Genomic DNA, 22,492 nt, shown 5'->3' with positions numbered 1-22,492 from the left:
CTACGGTTCGAGGCTGGAATAAGACAACCAACATGAAGATTGCCAAACTCCAGTTGGGGTGCACATTGCAGTTGGCAGTCTGCACTCCAGTTATGCCAGGGGCAGAGTGGCATGTACTTGGCTGCCATCCTTGTCAGAAATCCTAGATTGGCCCGGGTCTCTGTGCCAAAAGGAATCGAGGGTTGCTTGACCTGAGCCGCTCTGTATGAGATTTGTGAGGATGGTGAGTGGCTTGTTGCTGAGCCTGTGCATGGTTACCAATCTCCTGTCCGCCAGTTTCATCCGAGACCCCGACCTCTGCATCAACCAGACTGCAAAACTGGCATTGGAATCATGAATTGGCAACCTCATTGAATGTGCAACTGCCACAGAGCTGGAGCTAGTGATTCACACGCTCTCCCAGAAGCGGGGGAGTCAAGCAGAGACAAAGCCAGGCAATTACCCAATTGCAGTAAATCAACCGGGGACTGATCCGACAAGAACTGTAAAAGACTGAGCTCATTTTGCCATAGAGGGGGTGCAGAGCATAATCATGTACTACTTTGTTCCTGGAGGTAAGCGCCTAGAAAAGAAGGGAAGTAGCATGTAGCTCAGGTGTCTCCAATGAGAAGCTCAGGAGCTACTAGTGGCTCGCCGGTAGCCTGAAATTAGCTCTCTGAGGTATAGTCCAGTACAGTAGTCTTTAATTCGGAGGGTCTAACTATATTGAAGTAGGCAGCGCTGAAATCTCTGTATATTTTGAGTGATCTCCAGCCAAATCAATGGTAGAAAGATACGCTTACACACACTTTAACAGCCTCCGTTACCTGCAACATAACCACCTGTCGCCACTCATAATTTAGCAAAGTCGTACGGAGAGTGGTCAGTTTGCAGCTTCCACTCTAGCAAGCATATCGTGTGTGTAATAACTGTGCCAAAAAAGTACTAGCAAATACTAGAGTGCAGAAGTATGTGAGAACCATGCTTCAGCAATCCTGGAGCCAAGCAGAGCAAAGGTTAGATTGAAACTGTAGACAGGTAATGACAGTTCATATTGAGTAGGGAAGATATCTAGCTTTTAAAATGTCTTTTGTTCCATTTGGCACTTGTTATGTAGAGGCATTCTATCAAGAAAGGTTTTCCCATTATTGCTGTTCATAACCTAGTCTTTTGAGTTGGGGTGGATGTTCTACTGTAATCTCATTTTAGCTACACCAACCAAAAATATTGTGTCCTGAATATAGACCACCTCCATATCATGAAAGTGTATGTGTATCTATATCTATCTTACTGGCAATAGCCAGTAGGTATTTATAGTTGGGGCCAAGGTTTCAATAGGAAAATAGTGTCATGTTTTGCCAATAACTGTGGCGCAGTTTGATGAATCTTCAGGTTTTTATTTTAAACTTCTACTTTTTGATTCAGCTGCTGTGTTGAAAGTTTCGGGGTGATCGTGAAGGAAAAAGTGAGATCCCAAACAAGTTTTCCCAATGTTGGGTCTATAGGATTTTTCATTTTTTGAACACGACTACAGCCCGAACTGCTGAACTGAATGATACCAAGTTTGGTAGAAAGCTAGATGTTGGCCCAGGAAGTGTGCTTATTGTGATTTGTTGTAAATCCATTCAGTAGTTTCAGAGATATTTAAGTTAAAACAATCTAGTTATCTGGGAGCCTAAAATCCTACTGAAATTTGTTTGGCTGCCAACACTTCAACCAGGAAGGGTTGGCAGCTTTTTCTTAGGACTCTGCTTGAAGCAGAGTCTACAAAAAATGTAAAAGAAAAGGGGGCAGGATAGAAACACCCTGACCCTAGGCCTCTTGAGGGGGTGGAATGGGGGGGGGGCGGTGTTCTGTTCAATCCGGACAAAAATGTAAAACGAAGTGCAGGCTCTCGCGCTTTGTTCATTATCTGCCTTGGATGAGCCAGGTTCAGGGGCATTATGCAAATATAAGAGGGAGGTCTATGCTCCCCACATCCCTGCTGGGGCTTATTGATACCCTGGCGACCACCACCTTCCCGGGGCTTCTTTACTAACGGCCCAGAGAAGGGGGCCATGCGGCCCACCCCATCCCTAATATTTTTTTAAAAATACAGAAAACTCCAGCAAGTCGCTGGAGGCCCGGCCCCTTTCTGCACCACTCTGCAAAAGCGCCTCCTGGCACACTACTGGTTAGGGAATTAATTCTACTTTATTCCTGTGGGCCGCGGGACTAAAGTGTACTTCTTCCCCCTAACCAGTAGTGTGCCAGGAGGTGCGTTTACAAAGTGGTAGAAAAAGAGGGCGTGACTTCAGACAACCTTTTAGCAAACCAGCCATGTGGGACTTACTGAAGGTCACATGAGGGGTAGTTGGCCCCCAGGGACCCTGAGGAGTAAAGTGAACTTTATCCCACAACAGGTAATGTGCCAGGTGACCTGTTTGCAGAGTGGTGGGGAAAGTGGACGTTGTCTCTGAAGATCTCTCAGCAGTCGCGCTGTGTGAGTCTTACTGGAGGTACCAGGAGGAGTTGTTGGCCCCAAAGGAAGTCACTGATATCATCCACAAAATCACTAACGGACTCACTCACACCCCCATAGAATCTTGCATACACCCACTCAATCATTCACAGACCCATACCAGTATTTAAACACCCACTCACTGATTCATAGATCTACATGGACATCCACTCACTCACCCTTATAGCCACTCATACAACCACCCACTCACTAATAGCCACTAACATACCCACTCATCCTCCCACTCATACACTGAATCAGTCACCTATAGAGCTACTCGCATACATACTCGCCTATATAGCCACACACACAACCGGATACTAACACACTCACTCACCTATACTGTCACTCACTCACCTATACTGTCACTGACGCAAGCACACACTTGCCCATAAAGCCGCTCTCTTTCATTCATTCATTCATTCACTCACATACTCAATCACTACCATATAATGCCTTTCTCATACCTAGTTACTCACCCATATACCACTGACACATCCACTCACCCACACAGCCATACACACTCAGTCACCAATACAGCCCCTCACACATGCACTCACTAACCCATACAGCCACTGACACTGTCATCCATGCAGACAGTCGCACAACCCATCACCCACCGACACCCAAACAGGTACTCTCACCCATACAGCCACTCACGTACTCACTCACACATCCATACAGCCACTTAGCCACCAACTGGCATAATGATACAGACATTCACACAGCCAGTTACTCAACCAGACATTCACTGAGAAACCATATCACTCACTTATATAGTCAGCCGCGCACCCACTGAATCATCCATACAGGCACTCATACACCCACTGTTTCACCAGTACACCGTGGGGTGTGTGTATATGTATATGTGTATGTGTATATATATAACGCACAGACATTTTAAAAAGTCACTGGATGGTGTCATCAGTGATATCAGCAGTGCATTGCGGGGGCCTGAATTATAGTTAGCTGAGCTAACTATTACTGCTGAATGTCACTGGTTTTGTACGAGTGAAGCCTGAGCCGAACTATAACTTCGCTGTAACCTTTGCTTTTTTCAGTGAAAAATAAATAAATGTATAGTTTTATTTACATTCTTAAATTTGTCTGTTTATATTGATGCATATCATTTTCATGGTAAGTATGTGTGGAATACAGAATAGTGAATTTATACTTGCCTGTGTGTGTTCTATATCTTCACGATCAGTAGAATTCTGGATATGATCTTTTGGCATCACTCAATATTATAACATACGTCTGCGTACTCCGAACTAGTAATCCCACAGCGTGTTGTCACTATTGTAATTCTCTGTGGGCATTCCTGGAGCAATTCAGTCATTAGTAGCTCTGGGCTATTTACAGCCATCAGAAGTAGCAGTCATTATTGAAAAGGTTGGAGACCTCTGGTGTACATTCACCATCAAGTCCACTAAATTGCATCTCGCCTGTTTTTTAGGTGTAGAATTTAGTTCTAGCACTCATTCAAGTACTTTGTTTCTGAAAGAAAACCACCGGGCTGGACAGTCTGTTACCATGCTTCTGTTTTTTGTTTGGTTTTTAGCTCGATCATACCCCTTCCCTGAGAAGCATTTGACTTCTTGCCATCGCATCCTCTGAGTCCAATCCGGATAGGGTTTGTACTTGTTGCAGATCCACAGTAGAACGGACCCAGGGTTATTGGAGGGGAAGCTACCTTTACTATTCCACCCCTCCACCCCATTGTTTTGGCTCCATAGCCTTTGCTTGCCCCAGCACCTCTCCGAACAGTGCCAACTATAGCAGGGTGGCAATTTAATCTCCTTGGAGTGTATTCATTAAAAAAAGTTTTAATTGAGTCTTAAACCGTTCAAGAATTTAAAGCTTTTGTCTTGGAGGAAAAGGGATTGTTCATGGTCTTAACAGATAACAAAACAACAGTGTATGAACCAGGCGGGGGGCACTCACCCCACCATTGCTGCTTGATTTTCCACACCATATGTGGTTGTGGCCCCGCGACCTAAGTAACAGAATCTCAAGTCTTGAGGCAAAAGCTTTAAGTAATGCCTTTTCATGCCTCTGTACAGTACCGTGGATGAGAAATATTTTTCTCAAATGCAGCAAGATTGCCAATGGTGTGAACTATTTTGTCAAGCGCTTTTGATGAATGGGCAGTTGTTTAGTTGGCATCCTTTCTGTGATTCAGGAGCAGAGATGTATGCCATCACTCGAGAGCTAGAGAAGATTATGGAAATAAATCTTATGGATGAACAGCAGAGGTAGATTAGTATTTTACCTTCGTATCAGAGACGTTTCATATGTTAGTCCACTGCTCTTTCCCTTTTTAGGTCTCGCCTGTCGATGCGCATGCGCATCGAGCAAGCGAGACTATGGGGGCTTATCCACTCTTTGTCCAACTTGCAAGGAATCGTGGCGATTCCTTGCAGTGCCCGTGACTTTTAAGCTCAATGCGCCTGCGCATTGAGCTTAAAAGCGCGTGCACATGCCCCCAGCCGTATTTTCCCTCAAGGCGCACTCCTCCCACACCCCCGCTCCGCCCCCCCCCTGCCCGACGTGTCGCATTTCTCCTCCCCCTCCCCTTCCCCTTCTCTGCCTTCGCCGTGCCTACCCTACTCTCCTCCCCCCTCCTCCTCTCCTCCCCCCTCCTCCTCCTACTCTCCTCCCCACTCTCTCTCTCTGCTAATAAGATTAAATTGCTTCTAATCGTGCGTTTGAGTCTTGCAGTTTCACCTTGGCAGCATCCAGCACTCCGCTGCTAAACAAGCGCTGCCCCTGCAGTTCAAGGTTTCTCGCTGCCCTCCCAGCCCCGAGTGCGTCTGCATGAAGCTACTTCATTGTAGATATCACCTATTCAGTGCGTATGATGGGCCTCAGCGAGAGCAGCACCCCACCGAGAAACCCCCATTTTACATGTCTGAAAGCATCCGCTTTGCCCCCAGCCGTATTTTCCCTCAAGGCGCACTCCTCCCACACCCCCGCTCCCCCCCCCCCCCCCCCTGCCCGCCGTGTCGCATTTCTCCTCCCCCTCCCCTTCCCCTTCTCTGCCTTCGCCGTGCCTACCCTACTCTCCTCCCCCCTCCTCCTCTCCTCCCCCTCCTCCTCCTACTCTCCTCCCCACTCTCTCTCTCTCTGCTAATAAGATTAAATTGCTTCTAATCGTGTGTTTGAGTCTTGCAGTTTCACCTTGGCAGCATCCAGCACTCCGCTGCTAAACAAGCGCTGCCCCTGCAGTTCAAGGTTTCTCGCTGCCCTCCCAGCCCCGAGTGCGTCTACATGAAGCTACTTCATTGTAGATATCACCTATTCAGTGCGTATGATGGGCCTCAGCGAGAGCAGCACCCCACCGAGAAACCCCCATTTTACATGTCTGAAAGCATCCGCTTTGCCCCCAGCCGTATTTTCCCTCAAGGCGCACTCCTCCCACACCCCCGCTCCCCCCCCCCCCTGCCCGCCGTGTCGCATTTCTCCTCCCCCTCCCCTTCCCCTTCTCTGCCTTCGCCGTGCCTACCCTACTCTCCTCCCCCTCCTCCTCTCCTCCCCCTCCTCCTCCTACTCTCCTCCCCACTCTCTCTCTCTGCTAATAAGATTAAATTGCTTCTAATCGTGTGTTTGAGTCTTGCAGTTTCACCTTGGCAGCATCCAGCACTCCGCTGCTAAACAAGCGCTGCCCCTGCAGTTCAAGGTTTCTCGCTGCCCTCCCAGCCCCGAGTGCGTCTGCATGAAGCTACTTCATTGTAGATATCACCTATTCAGTGCGTATGATGGGCCTCAGCGAGAGCAGCACCCCACCGAGAAACCCCCATTTTACATGTCTGAAAGCATCCGCTTCCACGACAATATGTATATTTAATGCCACTGCATAACAGGCTGAATTATATGCTGCGCACTGCCAGTCCAGATCGGCTATGCTCTTAAGGCATTACCGCAGATTCCCTTTCAGTCGTGCATTATTATTATTATTACTATGCCATCACGTTGAAGAGACCCCTTGAATATCTAACTTTCCACTACAGGGGATGCAAAGGCGCGCTCCTGCTATGCAATTCAGACCAGACGACACGTGAAATTCATGATTGCCTGTCGTAGCGTTTGTAGCTCTGTTGGTAAGAGGGAGAGAGGTCAAACGGATCTTTGTTTAAACCACCAACTTCACTACAGGTTTAATTGTTTAGATTATTTCAAACGTAGGATTTAACTCCTTTCTAGAAGAAAAAACGCGGCCAGCATTTACACAATTATTGGAGATTTATGTATTTTTTATACAGCGCCTAATACCGCCCTTCTGCAGTTTTCGGCACATTAAGTGACGGGCGCTACTAATACGAACTTTAATGCTACCGAGTTTAGCCACCTCCGAATCAGTCTTGCCGGATTCAAACTGAGGGCCTACAGATCGCTGCACTTGCATCCTGCCACCATTTAAAAAGATGTGTGCAAGGCCAGCTGATGTATGAATTAAAGTAGGTCAATAAAAGATTGCTCCCTACAACTATTTGGGATAAATAAAATACGAGGAATGGAGTATATGACGTGTACCACCAGAACACCCATCTCAGTAACACTGGCGAGGACATTTAGTGCAAGCGCACTTTCTTTACCTTAGACTATTCCACCCCCCACCACCACCACCACCACAACATTGTCATTCACTCTGCAATGTAGTGCTTAAAACCCTAACGCATCAATCCGCCCTTCCAGAAAAGCCTACTTCCACAGCCAAGTTATACCACAACAGTACACCGGCCTCATGAAGCGGGACCTGTGGAGGGGAACTGACTGGTAGCAGTGGCGTCTATGACTCACCCTCACCCTCAAACCTTCACCCTCAACCCCTCACTCACCCTCACTCTCACTCACCCTCACTCAGCCTCAACTACTCTCACTCACCCTCAACCCCTCACCCTAACTCACCCTCACTCACCCTCAACACCTCACTCACCCTCACCCTCACTCACCCTCAACACCTCACTCACCCTCACCCTCACTCACCCTCAACACCTCGCCCTCAACCTCAACCCCTCACCCTCACTCTCACTCACCCTCACTCTCACTCACCCTCAACCCCTCACTCACCCTCACTCACCCTCACTCACCCTCACTCACCCTCACTCTCACTCACCCTCAACCCCTCACCCTCACTCACCCTCACCCACTCTCACCCTCACCCTCACTCATCCTCAACCCCTCACCCTCACACAGTGCAATAGGTCTCAGACCATTTCAGTTAGAGCTTTAAGAAATGTTTATGGCTTTTTTTATTTGTAATTCTTTAGCATTGGCTACAGGAAACAAAAATGCTAAACATTTACAAAAAAAACCCATAAACAATTCTAAAAGCACTAACTCTAATGGTGCGAGACCTATTGCATTTCCAATGCTTGTTTCCACCTCTGCTCATGTTTGTTTCTCTCATTATTTGACCCTGTACATAGTTGAACAAATACTGTTTATTAGAGTGCTTCTCCTCTGGTGTTCACACATGCTTAGTGGCTTTAGGGCTTTATTGGTTTCCACCGGGTGCTTCTGGCACATTGAATGAGTTTCTCGATGTTTGGAGATGCAGCAGGCTGCCAAGAGATCAGCAGTAGACTTACCAGAGCCTAAAAGACGTCCCAAGCATCCTGGCAGGCCTCGTGGCGCACCATTACACCCATCCATGGGTCTCCATGGGCATTGCTCTTGGTTGGCAGGCTCATGCACTCTGAGTCGAGTTGACACCTGCTTTGACAGTCCACGTTGATTTGAAATTCACTGACTACCTTGGTGGCTCGCTTAAGGCCTGCCTCGACTTTGCCACTACCAAGCCTGTCTGCTCCACCGTTGGCAGGACTTTGCTGTTCTCCAGCCCGGTTTATTTTTTTGACCCCGTGAAAGTTTGTCTTTGCAGATGTCTGTGTACCGTAAACCCTTTTGTCATCATCAAAACAAGCTTTATTCGACGATGTCATAAAAGCATAAAAATCTGGATTACATTTCATGATTTAAAAAGGTTAAAATATTTGGGTTAAATTCATAAAATACATCATAAGTACATGTTACAAAAAGTGCTTGAGTTTTCCCACTATGTTTAGCTAGACATTTAACAAGGTTTCAGTCCCAGTACCAATTTGCTTCTAATAACCCATACCCAGCCTATGAATTTGGCTAGGGCTATACAGATGGTAAGATTATTGCTGGTACGGATTATTCTAGCTGCTATAATGCCGCTTCTGGTTCCCAGTAACTTAGCAATGGGGCAAAGCCACTTCCGACGTGGGTCTGCGTACGCTGGGCATTCAAATAATATGTGGTTTATCGATTCCAGAGCAGCAGGACAACCCGGGCAGGCAGCCTTGTTTTCCTGGGCCCATTTTGAGGTAAATGCTCCAACAGGTAAGCTGCCTATCCTTAGTTGGAAAAACAGCTTACCATCCAGAGGTTTGCTGATACTGTCCCAGAAAGCTTCGAACATGGTAGTTTCTTTGAAACCTATAAAGGTCCCTGTGAGTGAAAGGGATGCGGCCTTCCTATACACTTCTAGGGTCACAGCCTCCCAATACAATCCCTTGAGGTCCTTTTTTGAGGGGAACCTGGCGTTTGCTGGATCTTCCCAGAGCACTCTTAGTCCCAGTTCAAGCAAGGTTTTACCAATCCTGGATAACCATACGATTTTATGGTGGATGTCACTTCTGATTAAATCCTTCAGTCCCTCAGCGTATGTTTTGAGTTCTGGTGTTGTCCATAGGTGCCTCCAATATAGAACTGGTCGGAGGGCAGCTATGTGGGCAACAGGTCTCATGGCCATATCGAGGTACAGGGGGCACATAGGGGTGCTCTGGGGTAGGCTCACAAGATTCCTCAAAAATCTATTCTCTGATGCGGTTAGTTTCCCCAGGTTTTCAAATCCCCATATCTCTACGCCGTATAGGGCTGAGCTAATCACCTTACCATTATAGACGGAAAGGGCAGGAGCAATTGGTTTAGTGTGTGACCTAGCATGTTCCCTATTTAGTGCTCCTGCTAGCTGACGGTGCTTAAGAGTTCCCAATTCCACCTGCTTTTTCCAGGATAAATCTTGTTGAATGCATACCCCAAGGTAAGTGAATGCTTGAACCTTCTCAAGGGGAAGATTGTTCATAAGTATTTTACCCTTGAAAGATTTATGCTGATTAAAGGCCATGTATTTTGATTTGGAAACGTTTACTTCCAAACCACAAGCGGTACAGAAGCTTTCAAAAATTCTTAATGCCTTCTGTAATCCACTCGGGGTTTTGGCTATGATTAAACAGTCGTCGGCAAACATAAGTATGGGTACTTTGACTCCCGCTAGAGTTGGAGCATCAACATTAGCTGTGATCAATATGTTTGCCACATCATTTAGGTAAAGAGAAAAAAGGGTTGGGGCAAGGACACAGCCTTGCCGCACCCCTCTTTCCACAGGAAACTGGCTGGTGATGCACCCAGGGCTACCCCACCTTATCTGGGCATAGTTATTTTCATGTAATCTAATGATTAATGAAAGGAGGGCACTGGGCATTCCCATGTGATGGAGGACTTGCCACAACGTTTCCCGGGGAACAAGATCGAAGGCTGCCCTAAGATCTATAAAGGCAGCATAAAGACTGCACCCCCCTAGTAGGACAGTCTTCCAATATAGCATGGCAAATTGGAGGACTTGGTCAATCGTACTGATTGAGGATCGAAATCCTGCTTGCAGTCGAGATAGGATGTTCCCATCTTGTTCCCAAACCTGTATCTTGTTTAAAATCAGCCTGCCGAAGATTTTCTGAATAGTATCGATCAGGCTGATTGGGCGGTAGTTGCTAGGTAAGGTCTTTTCCCCTTTCTTGTATACCGGAATTATTTCCGCTCCTTGCCAGGTGGTAGGGATGGGAGCTCCTTTAGCTATGCAGTTTGCTAGCAGAAGTATGTAATCTCCCCAGGGATCTCTGTCATGTAGAAATACATCTGCTGGTATTCCATCAATACCTGGGGCCCTAGCAGGAACTTACCAGAGCCTAAAAGACGTCCCAAGCATCCTGGCGGGCCTCGTGGCGCACCATTTACACCCATCCATGGGTCTCCATGGACATCGCTCTTGGTTGGCAGGCTTGTGCACTCGGAGTCGAGTTGACACCTGCTTTGACAGTCCACGTTGATTTGAAATTCACTGACTACCGTGGTGGCTCGCTTAAGGCCTGCCTTGACTTTGCCACTACCAATCCTGTCTGATCCACCGTTTGCAGGACTTTGCTGTTCTCCAGCCCAGTTTATTTTTTTGACCCCGTGAAAGTTTCTTTGCAGATGTCTGTGTACCGTACACCCTTTTGTCATTTGAGCCCTGGCACTTTCTGCAGACACTTTCCTATAAGGTTTAACACTCATCCTTTCCCTACCGGCCCTGATCTTGTGAATATGCAGCCCAAACAGACCTTCCATTTACACTGCTAAAGTAGATTTTCGTTCCTCGATGGGAGGGTCAAAAACTCCCCAACCCTACGGCCCAAATCCTGAATAAGGAAATATTTTTTTTCTATTGTATGCTGTTATTGGGGGGGGGGGGTATTTTTTCATTGAGTATGTGTTGGGTCATCTAAAAAATGAATGGATGGATAGTTTGGGGTCATTGGTATCTACTCATCCTCTGATTCTCTAGCTTAGAAGCTTGTGGCAATGTCTTATTACCCTTGTGCTCCGCTATGGGGACACTTGCAGAAGGCAAGTCCTACCCTCATCTTCCTGCTCTGGGTACCTGCTGTAGTGTTCTTACCCGATTCTCCTCCACACCCCATCTTTTGTGTTCACCGCTGCTGAAGGGCTATTATGCCACACCCTCAAAAAATGCCCTGTTCTGGCTTTTTGTCATGGTTTTGTTTTTCTATACACATATACACAAAAGAGCTAGCTTATGTGTACCGATCCTAATCCATGCTGTTTTCCTCCCTACAGGTTACCCCTTGGCCTTATTGCAGCGCTGGTGCCTCTATGGAAAGGACCCGCACCTCTTCTACGTGTTCCACACCATCACCGGCCTCGCAATCTGCTACTTTAACTTCGGTAGGTACTGAGCACAGGGCTGATAGCTCTCAGAGGAACTGCATTGGCAGCATGTAGCCCACAGTAACACCATTTCTGACGTCCTTCGTTGGCAGTCGTTTGCAGAGGCTGGCTTTTACATTGCCCAGGAGACTGACTCCTAACTCCCAGACTCGTCTCAGATGTTTGGCTGATCCTTTTCCGCTTCCTACCTGCTGTTTCCCTAAGGTGACTGTGCTTCTCATCATTGCTTCTATTTCTAGAGCAACTGCTCTTGCCTTTCCCTGAATGTTCAGAGAAATAGTATTCCTCCTTTGTCCTCCCAAACCCATCTAATGACCCTTTTAATCTTCAGGAGTGTCATAAACCTAAGTAAGGTCCCTGTGATGCTAGTGAACTATAAGTGCAGATTGTTTGCTGGTGATACAATTTGATCATTAGGGATATGCCAGGACTGTATCCCATATCTAGATTCACATGTATTTTCCCCATCAACATCTGTCAGGATTGTGCCTCTTAGCACAGCATTTGCTCGTGACTTCCATAACATTACACCCACCCAAACTATCTCATTTATGCACTCCTTTACCAGCACGCCCTCAAGTAATCCCTGCTCTGTTGGCCAGAGTTGCAGTGCGGATCTCAATTTAAATGTTCACACCAACTGAGACCAGCACCTGCACAGGGCCGCCAAATCCCAGGGGCCACCACGCCAATATATATCCTTAATATAATAATCCTCTGAGGATGGATACATATTTGCGTGGCGGCCCCTGGCCGGGATTGGCGGCCTCCGGCTCTGTTCCACTTCCAAACATCCTGACCCCCCCCTCTTCATGGCCTCCGCGATCCGCCCCGCCCGGACCCCCTCTTCCGGGGCCCCCTACCTACGCTCCCTGCCCAGGGCCGCCATGAGCCTAGAGCCGCCCCTGCTGAGACTGTTAGTCCAGAGTTATTCTAGCCTCACAGGTTGTGTAGATTCCTATTACGTGCACCTCTACTCAGAGAGCACGGGTAGAGGAATCCAGGTGGAATGTGTCATATACGCACTGGGCAGGCAGTCCCCAGAACATTCCTATCCAAAACCTTCCTGCGGGCATAGTTAGCCTGTCTCCCTTGGTCACAAGCAGGAAACGTATGCAGCTCGGAGACTTCTGAGCAGACACGGCAGAGAAGGGGACTGTGCTCCGATCATAATTTTTTCAACCTACTTTCCATAGGAGGTGGCTGACTAGGCCACTAGTAGCAACAGTACAGAAGATTCAGGTAATCGTTTTAATCCATTACTGGAATCCACACATGAGATGCATTGGGTTTGCGTCTGTAGCATTACCACTGTGCCACATCCCAGAGCTGGACAATGGGAACCTGCAGGCTACAAGAAGGAGCTCTGTTCATCCCATTTCTGCAGTTCCACCTGACCGTGGGAATGCTCCCAGCACTTTTTATTTAAATACATGTTGTGCGAGTCGTAGGGGTTTCTGATGTCCAGCCGTGAAATCTAATATGGAAGCACTTGTTGATTTCCTTTGGAGTTCCGGGGAGACCAGAGGGCATGACATCCAAAAAGCCTGAAAGTTACACAAAGGTATTAATGTATTGTTAATCCCACTGGCTTTAGAAAGGCATATAGTTCAAGGAGGGTGCTGCATGGAAGGCAGAATACAACACAAAGTTTGAGAGTAGAGTATTTACACTCAAAATTGCATAAACTGTAGTCTGAAGTCTTGTTTTACAAAGACTGGGCAACATTAAGTGGTGAAGTAATAAGTCCTCTGATCCTGGGTCTGACGGTGCTTCCAATTTATAGATTACATCGTGACAGTACTGGGTCCAAGGCATCTGGATAATACCCAATGCCTTTACCCATAGATGTTAGTCTGGGTTTAGCATGATGTTTTTATTGTCTTATGTGCCCAAAAAAAACATATAGGTGGATATTGTGAGGCTGGGGAGGTAATTTGAATTTCCCCTCGACTCCTGACTGTTCCAGCTTCACAATCGCAGCCCGTAAAACTGAATCGTTCTGCCAAGTCACCGGTCTCATCTACCCAACTGTAACCCTGGGCAAACCTTCCAAGTTGCTTCAACCTGTGCGGATCCTCCCTATTTGTTCAAAAGATTTAATTGAATGTATAGCATCTCTAATCTAAGCTGTCATTTTACAGGATCTCAGCTGTACCACTCGCTGCTATGTGTTGTGCTGCAGTTCCTTATCCTCCGGCTGATGGGCAGGACTGTCACAGGTGTTTTTACCACCTTCACCTTCCAGATGGTAAGCTGTGGCCAAGTTTTGTGGATTTACCCTGGAATTTGACTTAGATTTGTGTTGTACAGGTCATACCAGATTTGTGGAGTGTAAAGAATTGATTTGAAATTGTTCTGGATATGAAAAGTCGTTTTCCAAGTTGCATATCACATTTATTTTTGTTGCGGACGCTCCTCCATGATGGGGTTTGCTCCTAACAGAGAGCGCACACAGCCATAGCCATTTAAAGCTACTCTCAAGAACTATCTGGCTTATTTATCTCGCAGTGTTGTGATGAAGGAGCACTGGGACTGTGTAAAGCTGAAAGTGTTTGACAGAGAGATGTGGTGGTTCACACTTAGGCATGCAGCAGCTCTTGCTGCTGCCTTACATACCGGGTTTGCCCAGAGATATACATCCATTCCCCCTTCACTAGCATGGCTGTATTTCCAGTGCACTATCTGGACATGTATTTTATTCCGCAACACACTTCCCTCCATGATGCTATCGAGAAGTAGCTGCACGCAGAACCGTAACAAGAGGAGAGACTGATACACTGAGTAGTCTTGCTAACATCTAGCAGATAGAAAGCAGTGGAAGAGGTTTCTTAGTTGTAAGCTCGTAAAAAGGCAAGGAGTCCGCATTGCTTTCCATGGTAACGCCACATCCCTCTCAAGTCAGCAGTGGACCGATGTAAATGTAAATTGTAAATGTAAATTGATACTTGTATAGCGCACTACTCACCCGCAAGGGTCTCAAGGCGCTTGTACGAATACCGCTGTGGAACCCATCCTGGCTTTCCCTGTGAGGTGTCCACTCCTGGGCACCCCTAAGGTGGAGGCCAGGCATCCTTAGCGTTGTGGGGGCCGGAGATTAAGCAAGCTATTGCCCAGAGTTGCAGATTGGGACTCCATGATTGGAATAGGCACCGAGGCGAGAATTATCAGGTCGGTGGAATTTTGAGCCCAAGACCCGCCGAGGCGGGGAATTGAACCCTGGTCCCGGGCTAGACCTGTGTATCAGGGTCTGCCACTCTAACCATTGAGCCACACTTCTCCTTCTATGAAGCTTGTTGGACAGCTTCACTAAACAATGGTAATTTGCAAGTGGATGGGATAGGACGACTGCAAGTGCTGTCCAGGCTGAGCTGGAGCACAAACTGTACAAAACACATATTGAACTCAAAGCACAAGAGGCACTGATAATCTGGAGCACCCTGGAATTACACAGCTAAGTAATAAAGTGAGTTTGTGTAAATTAAAGAACGTATTGGGCTCCCACCGACCCCCCCCCCCCCTTTCCATGGTCTATGCTTGCAAGTCTCATTTGCACACCCTGAGTTTTTCATTATAAATCTGTTTCTGGGAATTACTAGAGCTACAGCTCGATTTCTTTTGTGCCCGGACACTCAAGTCCAGTCTGGGCTGGAATATGGCCCTGGTTTATGAAATGCTACCTTGCTAAAAAAAATATAAAATCTTGAAAATGCAGATTCAGCACAATAAAAATGAGTACCCCTTTTTATAGATTACCCCAGCTGTACCTAATGCTAGATTTGTCAGACTTTCAGTTCCTGAAGATGTGCACCAGGCCGCAAAGTACTGTAGACTGGACAGCAAGTTGTGGAAGACACAAGGTGACTGGTCACAGAGTATTCCAAAAGCTATAGAGTGTGAGGGAGCCACTTAAATAAACTGTGGCTATCCAAAATAATCTAAGTTTGCAAAGCTGATTAATTAATGGATACATTTTGTACTGAGTGAAGACCACATGTTTTATGTCGCCAAGCTAAAATGTACTGGGTCTTTACATTGGGCTTCAGAGGTTTGCCTTTCTTAAACTCTAGTAGGGAAATGTTACGTGAATGCTTTGTCACACATGGACTTATTAATGGCTTCACACACGTGATGGGTGGAATTTGATAAAGTGGAGGATTGTGAGTTGCTATTTTTGGTGTAAAAATAGAAAGTCATTATGAGCCTGGTCTTTCCTTCTGTTTCAGGTGTATTTGCTGTCTGGGTACTATTTCACAGCCACTGATACGTATGACATCAAGTGGACGATGCCGCACTGTGTGCTCAGTCTAAAACTTATTGGTGAGTGGGTGATATTTTACCACCCTGCCTTCTCATTCCACCCTGCTGTATAAATTGTATTTTAACGTCTCGTTGAGCTGTGCCCTGGAAAGATCACCCGTTCGGGTGTCGACTAGAATTAAAAGAAATACGCTAGTTAGTTCAAAGGTGGATGCCTCCCCTCTTATTCTCTGCTCGCCCCCCCTTAATGGTCTTAAACTTCCAAACTGCTTCTTCACTAGTGGGGCCCATCCATAAAGGTCCTGTCTCTCTGGGATGAGGTCGTTTTTTTTACATTCATCCATTATTTTCTCATTTTTCAGGTATCGCCTTTGATTATTATGATGGAGGAAAAGCTGAGGTATGTGCCCTCTTCTTTTTCTAGTCTCAGGCTGGGGTGTAATGCCATTGTGATTGAGTTGTGCTATCCTGTATTGAACTGGTAAAAGCTAGTCTAGTCGCATAGGACCTCACTTATGGGAACTCATTGTCATTATTTTTTTCCGTGGGACCCCAGTGGTATTCAATCGATCATTTTTATGGACTCCTCTTCATAGAAATGGGAGAGACAGACTCCTCCCACTGAAGGGCAGCAAAAAGTAAAGCATAATCTCCTGTGGTTTCAGTTTGAATTTGAATGACTTTCAGGCACTACCACATGATGGTTCCTTAAAATAATGCTGAGAAGATTGATGTTACCCAATCACGCTCTTTACCCAACTCTGCAGTCTGTAGCTTTTAGTAACTCTCTGTGCCTACGTGGATTTGTTTTGCATGACCCCTCTGGTACCAGGTGAATGGTCCTAACCAAAGATAATATTAAGCAGTCTTTGCTTGATCAACACGTAGCAACTCTGAAATGGAGCACTTGATTGCAGAGGCAGCATAGAGAGAGAGTACTTTGACATCCAACTTACTTGAGTATTTACGGAGGCTTACAGTATAAACTGCTTGCACTTTGGCCCCAAAAATGATTAGATCAGAGAGTAGTGTGTATGGTAGACTACTCGCACTTTGACCCCAGTGCGGTTGGTAACTGGTTCCAAGAACCCTGTAATTCATAACTTTGTTATCCGCTTTAAGTTATTAGTTGATTAACTAAAGTGGAAGTTGGCATGAGTTTCAAAATCCAACGTGCTTATTTACAACTAAAGCATGCATCACAAGGGTGTAAGACCGATCATCTTCAAAGAAAGTGAACCATGGCTTGAAGGTGGGGTCTGTCTCATGAATGTTCCATAGTCTCCCATGGTACCTGCTTTTGCCTATTGCTCTTCCAAAGCTAGCCGTGTGTAGTTGCGCACTATAGCACATGGGAAAATAGTGGGCCACACACGCTGTTAATAGAACTACCAAACAGGAACTGGTCGAATGTCTTATGATTTTTGGAAATTACAAAATGGTGGAAGGGGAACTTAAATAGGCATTACTATGACAGCCTTGTTTAGAGAATCTTCATTACTGTTCCCGTAGGTTAGCCTAGTTCTGCGCTCAATTTATCAGATGTATTCCTCTATTTTATGACCCTTAAACTGGACTTGAAAGGTAGATAAAAACTGATAACTAACACTTCCCAAGTCCCACTATAAAAATATTCAGTACCTTTTTTGCAAAAATTATGAATTTGGTTTCCATCATGTTGCCGTGCTGAACATGAATTCTTAAAACATCATATTAAATAGGGAATCTGTGATGTATTTTCTTCTGTTTATGGAGCGCTTGTATGACCTCTACAGTACTCTAGTAACTGATCTCTTTTCCCCACAGGGCAAAGTTGCCCCAGAGCAAGAGCAGTTTTTGGTGCAGCACGTTCCCTCCTTCCTGGAGGTGGCCGGATTCTCCTACTTTTATGGTGGCTTCCTGGTGGGGCCACAATTTTCTTTTAGGAACTACCAGAAGATGGCTAATGGGGAGCTGACTGATGTGCCAGGGCAGAGGCCCAACAGGTGGGTGATTGGCCATGGTGTATAGTATGGGTGGACGATGGATTTAAATGCAATTAATGCAAATCTTCTGAGACCAACCCAAAACTCTGTTGGTGCACCACAATTCTGATACATAACATCCCCAGCTCTTCTAGTTCTGCTGATTCACTTAATTCAAGGCAAAAGCCTATCTTTAAGCACCTTAATCTGCTCTACAAGACCACCTGCTCTACCACTCCACGACCTACAAACTGCTCTGCCATTGAACATCCATCTTCTGCATTCTTTGTTGCACTCTTAAATTTCATGTACTCAAACCCTGTTTTACTTTATTGGACATGTGACCTAGTTTCCTCATTTTGGACCCTAGCCTCTTCTCCTGCTACCATTCTAATTATGGCCAATAATCTCCATTCAAGGGACCAGTTCATAATCCATTCTTTCTAATGGATACGTCTTTCAGCAGATTCTCTTGTATGGGATTTCCATGTATAGTCATAAGTGTTGAATAGTCCCGCCAGCTTGTGGGGGACCCTGGAGCACTTTTTCAAATCTATCTTAAGTTCGCCTTTCTTCAGGAAGTCCTTGAAAATTCACTTTATGCAGCATAAAGGACAAGGCTACAGTGGTAAGAATTCTTCATCTTGAAGTGGCAAAAGGAGAGACTCCAAGGAGATATGCACTTAATGCATAAATAATTTTGCCAGGGCATAGTAAAAGAACCATCACAATCCCTTTTGATATGAGAGAAACTGAGATGATGAAATGCATGGCAATGCAGTCCATAGGCTGATATTATAAGTAAAGATAAAAGAAACTGTGTCTATAAGAACAGCAAGCCCTCCAGAATTCCATCGTGCTCAGCCAGAGGCCGTTACCTCAGTTCTTTTTCCAGCTCCTGCTGACAGGACCCATTGACCATTGAACTCCGCCCTTTTTTTTTTTTTCTTCAAATAGAACTTCAAAGTTCAGTGTCTTTTGCTTCACTCGATGTCTTTTGACAGGAAAAAGGTAAAAGGTATTTTTTCTGTCTAAAATGCCTTCTCTTTTCGACAGATGTCCTCGCTGTGGCAGGAAAAAGGCCAAAACAGACACTCCCACGAGAACTCCATCTGTCTACCGTCTCCTCACCTTCCAAACTTCCTGTGGCATCTTCAAGACCTTCTCCAGACAAACCCGGTATGACTGAGAGAAAGTTTGCGGAAGGGAAGAAAGACTACTTCAAGAAGCCAGTGGGACCTCTAAATGAGAGGGAGGTAATTCTTCCATCAGAGCTCTTCCATCAGCCTCCAGTGGTCGTGGGAGGTCTGAGATCTGTTTTTCCAGGAAGAAAACGTCATCTGTCCTGGCTGACGTCGAAAGGAGGTACGGCACTGTCATGCGTGCTGTTTTTGACTGGCTCAACGTCGTATATGCATCAATGCACAACGTCAAACACTCAAGCGGCCCTTAGGCTTGCTTTACACCACCGACCGAGGTCAAGAAATGCATCGACGTCTAGGGATTTCAACTCACCGGCGCCGAGAGGTAGGCGGTCAGCGTCGAGAACTAACCGCTGACTAGAGTGGTCAGCGTCAAAGCTGGTCATCATGGAGGGCGAGCCTACGTTGACAGGGGTTGACTTAGAAAAGCAGATGTACATCGAAAACGAGTCGACGACGACTGAAATCAAGATGGTCTGCTGAAACCCACCAAATGAAGGATAATCTATCCATTATCTGATTCTCGCTCCAAGTCTCCATTACTGGATAGAAATTCCAGATTTGTCATGGAATTGTTCCTCACTCCAGCTACTGCAGTCAGCACCCTCCAGGCTCCAGAAAAAAAGCTGCCCTCCTGAGCAAGATCTGCTCTTTTTGCAGGCTGAACCTTCACCTGACTCAGTGGTGATATTAGCCTCACGTACATTTCACGTACATTTCACGCTGTCTCCATCAGCTACTTCCCCCCTGGCTAAGAAGAGCAAAAGGTTGCACTCGTCGGGCCACAAGGTCCATAACACGGTGGCTATGTCTATGAAAGCGGCCAGCGCCACAGCCTTCCTAGGGAGATACAGTCGAACTTTGGGGGATTCCATCCTCCACTTCGCGGATCATCATCCAAAAGAACACGGTGAAGATTTTCTTAAAATCGTCTAGGAATTAGCCATGGTCTCTAGCCATGTCATCAGTGTGGCTGCGGATTCCTCTATTATGACCTAGATAAAACCAAATCTATCTGCAATCCAGGTGGATTGTCTCTTGCATCCTATGCTGTTGATCCAGCGGCATACCAGCAACCGATACTCCAATACCATATACTCACCTGGGCCCATAAACACACACGCACAATTTGAGTAAACCGCGAGTCCAAGTTTATAAATTTTTCATACTTCAAGATTGATTATTCCTTTACTCCTAACCAACCTTTCACTAATCAAAAAGTTCCTAATTCTGGTCGATGGACCATTAGTTGAACTAGTTGATGGTGAAAATTAACTTAATTCTAACCTTTTATACTTTAAAGTAAATAACCACAGGCTCCGAAGAAGTTTTAAGTCTTTATCTAAATTATTTGCATGTGAACCACTTCAAAATACAGCACATGCACCATTACTCATAGGAGAGAAGATTCAATAATCAAATCATCAGCACATACTTCAAACTTGCAATGACTTCTGCTCGGAAAGGAGAGGACAGAGAGAAAGGAACATCTGCAAACTCGCGAAACTGATAGTTAACTAGGATGGTGTGAAGACCAACCCCATGGCCAAAGGGCTGGTAGGGGTCTCCCGGGATAGTTCAGGAGACCAAGACTTCAGGACAGGATAGATGACCTCTCTAGCACCGATGGTCACGTCGCACCCCTCTCTGACACTCTTCCTCCTCGAGATTCTTCCGCAATCTTCTTTCTAATCCTAATAATTTAGGATATTCCACTCTGCATTCAGTTGTTTATCAGTATCACTCGCTACTCTGACAGCTCTCTGCATCAACGTCTCTTCTACCTAACTAAAAACTACCTCAATTATACCTTTTCATTCATCATGTACCTCCCATTAATGTTTCAATATCGTAAAAATACTAACTCTGATTGGGGGATGATCATCACAGGCAAGGGGGGATGATCATCACACCATGCTTACATGTCACCCTTTTCAGTCAACCCATTGTTCATAGATCCATCCCCTTAATTTTTATTCACATTTTATTTTCCCACCCGCATTCACATTACATACGATAAAAATGTTTAACTTTAATATGTGGTCTTATTCATTGAGGTCTTGTACTTGAGGTTCTCAGGCTTCAGGCAGGCTGTGGCCTTGCACTCTTCTTAAGCCACGTCATCCTTCAGGGCTGACTTCCACTTGCCATGCGCAAAACCCATGTGACACGGCTCACTCTAGACATACCCAAGAGGTTCAAATGCACACTAATAATAAAGTCAGGAAGACAGATGTTACTTTCAAGAATAAATGGGTTCACTGTATAGCACCCATCTCTACTCTAATCCCCTTTACTTATTAATACTTTCCCCGCATTGGCATTAGTAAATTCACTGTTTAGTTTCAAGCAAGCCGATGTAGAGCACGTGAGTTTCAAGACACCATATTAGTACCTTCTGCTCATGCGCAAGAATTTCCCTTCAAGCGATAGCTCGTCATACTGCGTAAGGTGCAGTTGACACATGCGCAATAAAGATTTCCCATTTGCAGCCATTTTAGAAAGCCACTCGAGTTATTCATGTTAGCAAACACATATGCAAGCTTCACTAACCCTCGTTTTTTTGTGGTGTGTATTCGTTTTACACAATATGTAATTAGTAACATGTTAGGGAGTTAAATGAGGATTGCTTCAGAGCACGTCTCTTTTCTAGGAGTCCTTGCTCCATCACTGTTATCAACTAACAAATCTCACTTGTAAATCCAAAACGCACTCTACTAGAGGCAAGGCAGCCACTACTGCTTTGAGAAGTCTCCCCTTGATGGACTTCTGCAAAGCTTCTACATGGAGATCAGTCCACACATTCACTAGGCACTACTGCCTTGACACATATGCTAGAGCAGATGCTCAAGCAGAACAGGCATCCCTCAAATTTCTTTGCCCAGCTGTTTCTCTATCTTTTGGTTTCTGTTGACTCAACCGCTTCAGTGGTGATGGGCTTGCTAATCTAATGCTTATGACTGTACATAGAAATCTATGAGATGAGGTGTGTATATATATATATATATATATATATTATGTATGTATACATTATATATCTATATCTATATATCCTACTGGCGGTCGCCAGTAGGTAGTTATAGTTAGGACCTAGTTTCTATAGGAAATCTGCAACATTCTATTGGGAATAACTTTGGCGCCGGTTGCTGAATCTTCGCGAATTTCTCAAAGAAGGCCCACTCTGCTCCGCTCCTTCCTTGAAAGTTTTGGGGGGATTTGTCAAGTGGGGGCTGAGAAAAAAGGGGGGTCCCAAAACGTGTTTTCCCCATGTTGTTTTCCATAGGACGATTAGACACGGCTACAGCCCGAACTGTTGAACGGAATTACAAGAAATTTGGCAAAATGGTAGTCTGATTCGCAGATCACGCTTTTGCTCAAATGGTGTAAATCCCTCCAGTAGTTCCTGAGAAAATCAAAAGAAAATAAATATATCTAGGCGCGCGTACGGTACCCGTACCTTTCCGAGCACGAGCTGCATGCTGATTGGCTGTCAACACTCCACACCAGAAATTGTTAGCAGCCATCTTGTGCCTCGGTAGACTGAGGCACAA

The 22,492-nt window shown here is 45.7% G+C and overlaps 1 protein-coding gene across 1 annotated transcript in view; it reads left to right on the top strand.

Annotated features, from left to right (window-relative positions):
• LPCAT3 (lysophosphatidylcholine acyltransferase 3) overlaps positions 1-22,492 on the top strand; it is a 194,129-nt gene that overhangs the window by 18,668 nt on the left and 152,969 nt on the right. Inside the window, exons 2-6 of the mRNA XM_078651473.1 lie at positions 11,405-11,512; positions 13,660-13,766; positions 15,742-15,835; positions 16,138-16,175; positions 17,582-17,760. Of these exons, the coding sequence (XP_078507599.1) occupies positions 11,405-11,512; positions 13,660-13,766; positions 15,742-15,835; positions 16,138-16,175; positions 17,582-17,760 (526 nt within the window). The remainder of the gene's footprint in view (positions 1-11,404; positions 11,513-13,659; positions 13,767-15,741; positions 15,836-16,137; positions 16,176-17,581; positions 17,761-22,492) is intronic.

Source organism: Lissotriton helveticus, chromosome 7 (assembly GCF_964261635.1).
Source record: "Lissotriton helveticus chromosome 7, aLisHel1.1, whole genome shotgun sequence".
Lineage (NCBI taxonomy): Eukaryota > Metazoa > Chordata > Amphibia > Caudata > Salamandridae > Lissotriton > Lissotriton helveticus.
This window is presented reverse-complemented; position numbering and strand designations above follow the sequence as displayed.